General features: G+C 40.3%; 1 protein-coding gene across 4 annotated transcripts in view; it reads left to right on the top strand.

Moving 5' to 3' along the window:
• Positions 1 to 6,514: 6,514 nt before the first annotated feature.
• The window catches only part of LOC143038537 (uncharacterized), a 75,891-nt gene continuing 69,983 nt past the window's right edge, over positions 6,515 to 12,422 (top strand). Inside the window, exon 1 of one of the 4 annotated variants that reach the window (XM_076207848.1) lies at positions 6,515 to 6,652. In XM_076207848.1, coding sequence (XP_076063963.1) covers positions 6,518 to 6,652 — 135 coding nt within the window. In that variant the 5' untranslated portion in view covers positions 6,515 to 6,517. Of the gene's footprint in view, positions 6,665 to 12,422 lie in introns of all 4 variants that reach the window. The other 3 variants (XM_076207847.1, XM_076207850.1, XM_076207851.1) reach the window with 3 other exon arrangements.

The raw sequence follows: 12,422 nt of genomic DNA, 5'->3' as shown, positions 1-12,422 counted from the left end.
CCGCTGAATCCCTACGCCGAGTTTCCAACATCCGTCCACCAGGCCCCCGACATGGGTAAGTGCTACCACACACACCACCACTACCACCACCTTCCACATCTGATGGTCACTAGCACGATTCATATGTAACATTCGTCCACAAAACAACGTTTATACACACATCATTCATACACACAACTCATTATAAATAAATCATGCATTAAAAGTACATTAGAGGGAATTTGTTTTACCTTCTTTTCACCAAAAGTGCCGCCCCTCCCCCCCCCCAAAAAAAAAACGTGCCGCCCCGGGGCATTGCCAACCCCCCCCCCCCTCCCCTTGTCGGGGCCCTGCCGTCCACTCAACCAACACAAACATAAACTTCACACGAGACACCTAAAAGAGTGCACGACGGACACAAACACCCAATACAACATATTACATCTAGACCACACCGTACAGACTATCTGTCAGCTGCGCCTCTCCCACGTGCATTGTACACGATAAGTCGTGTATAGCCGCGCATATCAATAATGTATCCCTTCACCAGCTTTGACTGGTGATAAAACAATAATAATAATAATGACACCTTGCCCACCGCCCTGGGTCAGAAGCAGTGTCGCAAGACACAGCACATCCACAGCAAGGATGGGTAAAAGTAAGGTGATGAGATGTACAAGGGGTGAAAGTGGCAGTAGACTGGAAGTGAACATTAAGGGAGAGCGACTGGAGGAAGTGGATAGTTTTAGATACTTGGGTGCAAGTGTAGCAGGAAAGGTGGAGTGAAGGTGGAGGTAGAATGTAGATTGAGAGAAGCGATTAAATGCCTTGGTGGATTAAAGAGTGTAATGAGGAATAGACATTTAGGAATGGATGCGAAGAGGAGACTGTATGAAGGAGTGATTGTGCCAACAGCACTGTATGGGGCAGAAACGTGGAACATAAGAGAAGAAGAGAGAAGGAGTTTGAATGTGTTTGAGATGAGGTGTCTGAGAAGTATGGTGGGGGTTACTAGGCTAGATAGAGTGAGAAATGAGGAGGTGAGGAGGAGAACAGGGGTGAAAAAGGAGCTGGGAGATAGGGTTGATGAAAGAATATTAGGATGGTTTGGACACATGGAAAGAATGAGTGAAGAAAGACTAGTAAAAGAGGTATGGAAGGCAGATAATAATAATAATAATAATAATAATAATAATAATAATAATAATAATAATAATGATAATGATAATGATAATGATAATGATAATAATAATAATAATAATAATAATAATAATAATAATAATAACAACAACAACTATGATAATAATAATACATATACCAAAGGCTTTTTCCCCCTTACACGGGGGGGGGGGTAGCCAAAAAGAAAAAAGCATAGAAACCACTCCCACCCATTCCATTTCCTATATATTCCACTCCTCTCCACCCTCCTCCCTCCCTCTTATCTTGGCACCTCCTGGATGACGGGTCATCCCTGCATCCTGTCCACTGTCCTGGGTCAGAAGCAGTGGCGCAAGCCACAGCACATCCACAGCAAGGCCACTTCATAAATTCGGCGACCCCCCCCCTCTCCGTCCCCTCATGCAGAAAAGGAGAAGACGAGGAGAAATCCCTTCGGGCTGCGTCAATTTTTTTCTCATACATACTTCCTCACCCCACATCTCCCACCCACTCCCCCTCATGCATCACAGCATCATCCATACACAACCCTTCTCCATTCACCCCTATCTTCTGTCCTCTCCCATCCACAGACATTCCTCTCTTTTGTAATGCCCTTTTCACCCCATCCATCAATCTCATCCTAGTACGCCCCCGTACATTCACTCCTTCCACCTCTGCCTTCCACACTTCTTTGACTAATCTTTCTTCGCTCATTCTTTCCATGTGTCCAAACCATCCTAATACTCTTTCATCAACCCTATCTCCCAGCTCCATTTCCAATCCTGTTATCCTCCTCACCTCCCCATTTCCCACTCTATCCAGCCTAGTAACCCCTATAATACTTCTCAGACACCTCATCTCAAACACATTCAAACTCCTTCTCTCTTCCTCTCTTATGTTCCATGTTTCTGCCCCGTACAATGCTGTTGGCACAATCACTCCTTCATATAACCTCCTCTTAGCATCCATTCCCAGATATCTATTTCTCATTACACTTTTTAATCCACCAAGGCATTTACTCGCTTCTCTCAATCTACATTCTACCTCCACCTCCACTCCTCCCTTTCCTGCCACATTCGCACCGAAGTATCTAAAACTATCCACTTCCTCCAGTCTTTCACCCTTAATGCTCACTTCCAGCCTACTGTCACTCTCTCCCCTTGTACATCTCATCACCCTACTTTTACCCACAGTTATCTTCAGCTTCCTTCTTTCACACACCTTCTCAAACTCTGTCACTGACTTCCTCAATCCCTCCTCTGATCCTGCTACAAGTACAATGTCGTCCGCAAACAACAGCTGGCTCACCTCCCACTTTTCTCCATTTTCTTTAACCATCTCTAATCCCTTGCATTCACCTCTCTCACCACCCCATCCATATAAAGATTGAACAGCCAGGGCGACATAACACATCCCTGACGAAGTCCCACCTTTACCTCATACCATTCACTCTCTCCATTTCTAATCCTAACACAAGCTCTACTACTCTCGTAAAAACTCTTGACTGCTCTTAACAGCTTTCCTCCTATCCCATATATCTGCAGTACCTCCCACAGTACCTTCTTGTCTACCTTGTCGTAAGCCTTTTCCAGATCCATAAAACCCCAAAAAACAACCCTACCTTTTCCTATAGCTTTCTCATATATGTCTTTCCACAAAAATCTGATCTACACAACCCCTACCTGTCCTAAAACCACACTGTTCCTCACCAATTACTCCCTCTGTTCCTCTCCTAATCCTCTCAATCAAGACCCTCCCATAAGCCTTCCCAACTAGACTTAACAAGCTGATTCCTCTGAAACTACTACACTCACACTTGTCCCCCTTTTCCTTGTAAAGAGGAACTATACAGGCACTCCTCCAGTCCTCCGGCACTCTACCCTCTCTCCAGCAAACATTAAGTAACCTCACCAGCCAGTCCACCATCACTGTACCTCCTTTTTTTTAGACATTCTGCATGGCATCCATCCAACCCAGGTGCCTTACCTGCTCTCATCATCTTAACAGCCTCTTCCACTTCATCCTTCCCTATTTCTCATTCATTTTCCTCACTCATCACTCTCATTTTCTTAGCTCTTCCCAATGCAACTACCTTTCCCTCCCTATCCTCCTTCACATTTAGCAACTCCCTAAAACACTCTGCCCACCTTCCTTTCACTGCCTTCTCTTCCATTATCATCTCTCCATCTGCACCTTTTACCTTTTCTTCTCTACTTGATTCGTTTCCTCTTCCTCCTCAAATTTCCTTCCAAAACATCTTTTTATTACTTTCAAAATTTTCTGTCATACTCTTACCCCATTTCACATCTGCTCTCCTCTTTGCTTCCTTTATCTTATGCTTAACTTCCCTTCTCTTTACTTTGTACCTCTCATACGATTCCTTCGTCCTAATTTGTAGCCAATCTATGAATGCCTGCTTCTTCTCTTCTACACCCTTCTTTGCTTCCTCATCCCACCACTCACTACCCTTCCTTCTATTTCCTCCCGCCCTCCTTGTTCCACACACCATCTTTGTACACCTTATGACTCCCTCCTTGAATCATCCCCATTCCTCCTCCACTCCTAGTTCTACTCTATCCTTTACTCCCTCCCACTCCTCTCTCAACTTCTTATACTCATTCTCCTTTTTTTTTCTCATTTAAGCAGTTTACTCTAAGTACCTCCCTACCTTCTGCCTTTTTCCTCTTTCTCCACCTATTCTCCACTCTCAATTTACCTTCCCACTCTCTCCCCTTAGGACATGTACATCCTTAACTCTTCCTACCATACTTCTGGTCACCACTATATAGTCCATTAACGCTCTATCTACCACCCTTCTATCCACCACCCTCTCTCATGTGTATTTATACTTGACTTTCTTCCTAAACACTGTATTTGCTATCATCAACTCTCTTTCAAGACACATCTCCACTATCAAAACTCCACTACGATTTTACCTGGAACTCCATACTTCCCAATCACTCCGTCTATTGGTTTATTTCCTTTCCTAGCATTAAGGTCTCACCAATACAACTACATTGACATTTCTTCCTAATCCCTCTATGCACTCATTTATGTCTAACCAAAAAGACTCCCTTTCTTCTACGCTCTTCTCACTACCAGGCCCATATGCACTTACAACAACCCACATCTCCCTTCCCAGCTTCACCTTCATCCACATCAACCTTGATGAAACCTCCTTCCACTCCACTACACGCTTACTTATCTCTTCACTTACTAGTATAGCCACCCCTTCTCTTCCTCGTCTACTCTTCACTCCTGAGTACCTCCCAGCTACACTCCCAAACTCACACTCGCCCTTCCCTCTCATTTTAGTTTCACTCAAAGCCAGCACATCTATCTTTTTTCTCACAAAAATACTTCCTATCTCTTCCCTTTTATTCTCATCTATACCACATCCACGCACATTAAAAGACCCAAACCTAAGGGTACTGGTTGGAAAGCTCCCAGACCCTCTTATGCCTTTACTTTTTATTAGGAATGTCCCCTTTTAGGGCTACAGGTAGCAGGACTCTTAATCCCATCCCCCGTCCCGTTTTTTTTCGCCTTTTACGACTCAAGTGGAAAGACTTGGTGGTAGCATTCTCTTCCCCCACCACAGGGTAGGCGAAAAAAGGAAATGTAATTGTCAGGCTGTAAGCACACACGTTGGAGGCAACAACCCTCTATGTGTAAAATACACACACAACCATATCGCAAACAAAAATAACACAACTACATGCATAAACATCTATATCAATTTTTTCTTCTTCTGAAATTATTTTCATTTCTAACTTTCTCTCCTACTACATCTTCTCACTTCAACTTACCTACCACTAAAATTATTTCCAATTTCTCTATCTTTCCCTAAGACTAAGCCTCCTACTATTTTTCTAACTTTGTTGGATGAGGATAAGAAGAATAAGTATGCCTTCGTAACCTCACGGTTAACACATCTGTCTGTCTGTCTGTCTATCTGTATATCCCATTCTCCAACCCCAAGTCTCCTGCCCATAACTCCAAAGCCACGACACCACGATATAAATATCCCTAATCGCCCAGTGGCAGAAGCCTTCTTTTAAACACAACTATCTCTTCATTTTGATACAGACATCTCTTCCCCTCCCACAAAAACCGATCCCGCGCGAGCGGGTGGTCTGTCCAAGCTAGTCCTCCAGAACAGCCTCTTCAATCGCAACAGCAACAACTCGACTAGCTCCAAGACCTTCTCTCTCCTAGCATTAGATCGAAGATCTACAAACTCCAAGACCTCCTCTCTCTCTCTCTCTCTCCTAACACCGGATCGAGGACCTCCAGCTCCAAATCTCGGGCTCGCCACATTTTCGCCTGATTCGGTGAATAAAGTGATAAAAATCACTGCGTTGATTTCGTACCTTGGTTGTCCTTCATACCAGAACACTACAAGAGTATATTCAGAGGAATAAGGGGAGCGCTTCCACCAAGATATAATGAACTTTGCACAGAGATATCAGGGATCCTTCAATGAAAACATAATGGGAGATTACATATTGAGGCTCATGCGTGAAAGTGATTTGTTGTATCACGCAAATCAAGAAAAACTGTTCATTTTGAGCCTAAATATTAGTTTCAGAAATTTTAAAATAACATTTTGAGTTATTTGAATTCAAGTTTTTTCTGTCCAAAATTGTGAAAATGGTGTAATACAGCTATTTTGGGGCAAAAACTCATTCTGAAAGCCACAGAAGCAAAGTTTGATAGGAATAATGGACATTTTCTATTGTTTAGCAATAAAAAGAGTTGGGACATAACACTTGCTTATCAAAGACAAAAATCGAATAATTTCATCTGACGATTAGACAAAGCCCACACGGCGAGGATTTTGTAAGGACTGGTATCTCGCGCAGCTGTCGTGCATTATTCTAAAATTTATAGGTTCGTTTAGTTAATCAAGGGTATTTATAGCATGATTAAAAGTCCTATTTTCTGTAGGATCATCATCATATGCTATGGATGAGAGGCATTGGCGTTTTGTGACTCAGGAATTGGTGTTCAGTTCTTTTGAGGAGGTAGATGACAGAGTATGTAGTTATTATGGAGTATTGTGTAGATTGCGCAGTCTAGCAGTATGCATTATATTATAAGAAGAATTTTACCTTAGTAAACGGGAGTGCTACTGTATGGTGGCCTGACCTATAATCTCTCGCTGACCAGTAGTTCGTAACTACAGACGCCTTGGTTGCTATGGTTACAGCATCATACTAACATGAATATATAACTATAAATAAAGCATTTAATATCACTTAGAGACAAATTTATATGCACTAATTTATTATTTTTCAGTCGTATTTTTGCATTTCAAATATTTTCTATTTCTCCAAAATTATTTTCATTTAATAACAACAAAACAGTGCTTGAAAGAATGGCGGACACTAAGGCGGCGTTTCTTGAAGGGCTGTCAAAATTCATAGAGAGTTCAGAAAGAACTTTAGAACATTTTCTCGACAAAATAGGATGGAGTGACTTCAAATCACCAGAACTAAACACGGTTTCAGATGTAGGTAAAGAGGTTAGGCCAAAATTGAATAAGAATATAAAAAAAAAAAATCAAATTTCCAACTACTTTGGCTTTTCAAGTATGATAATGATGTATCTAGGCAGTGACTAATATAATTATAATATTTTCTGGAGCTTAGTTTTGCGTTAGGAGCGAAATAAGTGCACTTTTCCAATTCTCATGTTAAGAATGTGGGTTTTGGCTAATTTCCATCCATGGCAAGACCTTAAGAGTTAAGGCTTAACCTTTGCACAAATTTAACTTTTTCGAACCTAATTATTCTCCAAATAACAGCAGGTATACTATATGTATATTTTATGAGATAAGTTTCATTGTTCGTTGACCTCATGACTTCACACTAAGAAAAAAATCAGGAAGAACGAAATAACTGTCATGCTATTTGTGTCATCCTTGCAATTTAACATATTCAATATTGTATTTTTATAACTATACAATTGCAAATTAAAAATGAAACTAAATTAGCACTTGATAATGTCACCAATAGTATTATATTTAGCCAGTCTCATACCTCACTAGGGACTGGCCCCCAACCTACCCTAATCTGGGGACTAATGTAATTAAGCATCAATTAACCTATCCTGGGGAGGTTAGCTCCAACCCTCCAACTTAATATAACTGGTGTAGTGACAACTCAGCCCACCATGGTTAGGTTAGAATAGACGAATTTATCATAACTAATTTCTTCTACTTCTGCAACTATAAAAAAAAAAATGGCATCTCAAGCAGCCAATGGGCCAAGCTGGACAGCAAACATATAATCTAGGATTTCCATCTATAGTATAGGTGCTTTAACATGAGCCTTTGGGCATGGCTGGGTGGAACCTTAGGGACCAGTGCTGTTGTCACATCACCCCATCACATAGAAGGGGCTCACAACCTACCATGGTGGTAGATATGAGAATGACCTGACCTGTCAAATGTATCTTGGGTGGCAATGTCACTTTAGCCATGTTTCCAAATGAAATGGAAACTTTACTGTCATTCTCTTTCCCTCAAATCCCAAGCCATTCCTGATGCCATACAATTCTGTTTTGAATATATATATATATATATATATATATATATATATATATATATATATATATATATATATATATATATATATATATATATAAATGTTCCATAAATAGGTAATATATAGAAGAACAGTGAGACAGATCACCATGCATTGTTCATCGCTAGATGTGTCGACAATGGGGGTTTCCCCAGGTTATGGCAAAGGGATCAAGTTAGGTCATTCACTACAGGGTATAAACCCTAGGACCCCCCCTCCTCTCCCCCAAGGAAAAATTTCACCTTAGCACTAGTATTTTATTCCTATACTGGAGTACTGAATGCATGTTATCATATAGTAATGATTGCTTATGGGACTGTTTTGGGGCACTATTACAGACTGAAGCCACATATCATTTATCTATGGTAGAGTTAAGTCTCTACTCATAGAGGAATGGTGCTAATTGTGTACAACTGTCTCTATGCTGTTCCCTTGAAACTGGTCTTTGCCATTTCTGTGATTCTTCCTATTCTTATCCCCTATTGTAAAGGATGGGGAAGAATTCTGCCACTGAGATTCCCTTTCAAGTTGTAAAAGGCGAGAAAATGGGATGGAGTGATGTAACTAGGGATTATTCTCTCTTTATCTTCATCCTATGAGAAGTCGAGGCATAATAGTGTCTGGGAGGAGAACTCCAATCAAAACACTAAAATCTGGGTCATTAAATGTGGGTGGTTGTATCACAGATAAAAGTAAAGGGGAAGAGATTGGTAGTATATAAGAAGGAACATGAATGTATTAGCCTGAAGTGAAATTAAGTTGAAAGGGAGGGGTAATTTTGAGCTTGAGGAGGTGGGGATAGTGTATGGTGTGATGATGGGGCAGTTGAGAGAAGGACTGGCTATTCGATAAGTGATGTGAGAGGAAAGTGCATGGGGGAGTATAGGGAAGTTTCTGTGAGGTTAATGGGGGACGAAAATGAAACTGGGATGGGAGATTTGGGTTATTGTGATTTTAATGGACTTGTTAGTGAGGAGGTGAGTAGGAGAACAGGGGTGGTAAGGGAGTTAGGAGAGAGGGTGGATGAAAGAGTATTGGGATGGTTTGTACACATGGAAAGAATGAGTGAAGAAAGACTAGTAAAAGAGGTATGGAATGCAGATGTGGAAGGAGTGAACATGAGGGGCGACCTAGAATGAGATGGATGGATGGGGTGAAAGGGGCTTTGGGGAAGAGGAGAATGTCTGTAGAGGAAGGACGGGAAAGGACAAGACAGGGGTTAATGGAAAATGGTTGTATATGGATGATGTTGTGATGCATGAGGTGGAATGTGTGAGAAAAATTTGACACAGCCCAAAGGGATTTCTCCCCATCTTCTCTTTTTCTGCATGAGGGGACGGAGAGGGGGGGTCACCAATTTAATGAATAGGCCTTGCTGTGGATGTGCTGTGTCTTGCAATACTGACCCAGGGCAGTGGACAAGATGCAGGGATGACCTGTCATCCAGGAGGTGCCAAGATAAGAGGGAGGGTAGAGGGTGGAGGGGAGTGGAGTGTATTAGGGATGGAATGGGTGGGAATGGTCTTTATGCCTTTTTCTTTTTGGCTACCTCCCTTGTAAGGGGGAAAAAGCCTTTGGTATATATATGTATGTTAGTGAGAAAAGTGATGAGGAAAGGGAAGTTTTTTGGATTTATTCAAATAAGTGTTTAGAGTTTTTGGAGGAATGTGAAAATAGTGGTGTTGCAGGATTTCAATTCAAGAATAGGGGATGAGCCAGTAGATGGCATAATATAGAAATTTAGGGTGCCATGTAAGAATCATATGAGATGATGTTGGGTATGTGTTTAGAAAGGGAGTTGATTATAGCAAACAGAGTGTTTAAGAAAGGAATCAAGCAGCATACATGAGAAAGGAAAACATTATACATGAGAAAGGATGGCAGATTGAAGGGTTGTAGGTGGGTTATTAATGGACTATGTAGTGTTATCAAAAGGAAGAATATGAAGAGTTTTGGACATTTGTTTTCAGGAGAGAGAGTGGGGGAGTGTCAAGTCAGTTTTGAAAGTGGAGAAGGAAAAGGGTGGGAAGTAGAGAGGTATTTAACCACTTCCATATGGTGACGTCTACGTAGGCGTCATGAGGAGCAAGTGGGTACGCGATGATGCCGACGTCGGCGTCTTGATTATATTTATTGTAGTCGTACCTACGTAACCTCCATTCTCTCTAAACTGGCTTCATCATATTTTCTATGGTTATCAAAATTCACGGGTGAAAGAGAACGAATGATTGAGCGCTGACTTTATTTTTTATAATGCTATTATTATGACGCAACATCGCACGTCGGGCAGCTAATGCTGCCAGACGTGCGATGTGCCCCAGAGTGAAGAGGTTAAAGTTAACAATTTGAATGAGAAAGAAAAGGAGGAGGAATATCAGTAGAAGCTTGAGAGATATATGGAAGGTGGTGAGGGAGAGAGGGGAAGTAGGAGCAAAAAAAGAATGGGCATGTTTTGAGGAGGAAGTGACCAAATGTGCAAAGATAGTATGTGGAATAAGGCTGGTGAGGCTGTTTGTTCCCAAGGGAAGTGAGTATGTCAGAGGACTGGAGGAGTGCTTGTATAGTTCCATTTTACAAAGAAAAAGGAGATAAATGTGAATGTAGTAGTTTTAAAGGAATCAGTTTTTTGAGTGTAGTTGGAAAGGTACATGGGAAGGTGTTAATTAAGAGGATTGGGAGAGGAACAGAGGAACTAATTGGCGAGGAACAGTGTGGGTTTAGAAAAGTTAGAGGGTGTATGGATAAATTTTTTGTGGTAAGGCAGATTTGCAAGAAGATTTTTGCAAAGTATTTGTTTTTTTTTTTGGGTGGGGGATTTAGAGAAGGCTTATGAGAGCATAACCAGTAATGTGGGAGGTACTGCGGATATATGGAATAGGGGGAAAACTCTAAAGGGCAGTCTGAAGGTTATGCATGAGTATTAGGGCTGGGAATGGTGAGAGTGAATGGTTTGAGGTGAAGGTGGGGCTGTGTCAAGGTTGTGTAATGTTACTATTGTTGTTTAATACTTGTAGGTTTATATTGAAGGAGTGAAATCAATTCCATATCAAAGGAGTAATATAATAAAGAAGTGACAGAACAAAAATAATAACTAAAAAAACTGACAGTTAAAAATGTATAATTAAATTTTTGTTATTAAAAAGAAAATAACAAATAAATTATTAAGATTATTAAAATTATTAAGATTTCATCCCATAAAGTAGAACAATTAAATTGTTAAAATATTTTAAATTTATTTAAAATTTGAGATTTCCATCATTGAAATGATCTACATAGTCATTATATTTTTTGAACTGAAATGCAAAGTGTGTGCCATTCCCCACAGGTATTCATTTAGAGGGACAGTTCCATGTCTACTGATAACAGATGCAAGGCTCTCTTCCCTCTGGACTTGTTCTTTCTTCTTTATTGAAGTGGTCCCTGTAATCAGTTGCAATCTCTTGACCTGTGTAGTGGTTTTCTTTTATGACCCCCTTTATTATTGAATAGATTCCCAAGTGATAACATTCAACTACTGTTTTGAACTGCCTATGCCAAGCCTTCAAGTTGTTGTTTGTTCTTGGAAGGTTGTAGGCTTGAAGATGATGGATACTCCACAAAGTCAGGGCAAATCATGGTGGATGATGCAATTTATTTTGTCTTGGTCTTCCTCTTCCACTTGTGATTATTGGTCTTCCCAACACATAACTTTCTCCAAAATACTTACACAATGATTCAACTTAATTTGGTGTGTGAGAGAGCAATAAACACATCATAAATTTCTCCTGGAGATAAAAATGCAAGAGCAGGCAGCTTTCTCAATCTTAAGCTCATATTGATATTGTTTTTGTTGGTATCAACTAGACCATTTTTGTGAATACTTCAGTATATACTTTGGCCAAAGTGAAAAAGACAGCCAGACAATCTTGTATCTGGAAATTTCTGTTGAAGAGCATTGATGCTTGCCAACTCAAAATCTACTGTAATGATAATAAGGTTGTAATTCCTTTTGCTTCTGCAGCTGACTGTAACCATCTTAGCATGAATGTATACATTTATTGCATTTTTCTAGTGATGGGAATATAAGCACCCTGTAAAGAATTTCCATGGAACATGTAAAGGATAGTGTACAATTGGCAAGAAAGTTGAGGGCAAGTTTTGAACTTTCCATCAAGAAACCAGATCTCTGAGTCGTAGCCTGCATAAATTTTCTATGGTACCAAAAGCTATAATTTGTTCCCTGGCCTCATTATCATCACATAGAACATCTGCATTTCCAAAATTTGTCTTCTTATCAAACAAAAGGAAGTTTCATTCACCTGCTTGGGTAACCCTCAAACTGTTTGGTTTGATATATAATTGTGTGTATATATATATATATATATATATATATATATAGCCGCACGATAGCAGAACTTAAGTACTAATGGTATTAATTATAATTGGTACCCAGACCAAAAATGTTCCTCCAACTTCACCAATATTTCTCCTTTATCTTCACTGTTTTCACCTTTCTTATTAAAATTGCTTAAACATACAATCCAGTGTTGTAATATAATAAACACATCAAGGCTATAAAATGAAAAATAGACATTTATTTTACCTTTTTGGGGGTGATGAGGGGCTTGGGTGAGTTAGAGGAGTTCCAAGGCCGGGGTGGCTTGTTACTGACCACCCACTCGACATTGCATCTCATTGAGGAAGTCATCTATGGCT

This window comes from Oratosquilla oratoria, chromosome 24, assembly GCF_046742065.1.
Source record: "Oratosquilla oratoria isolate Oo_2021 chromosome 24, ASM4674206v1, whole genome shotgun sequence".
Lineage (NCBI taxonomy): Eukaryota > Metazoa > Arthropoda > Malacostraca > Stomatopoda > Squillidae > Oratosquilla > Oratosquilla oratoria.
This window is presented reverse-complemented; position numbering and strand designations above follow the sequence as displayed.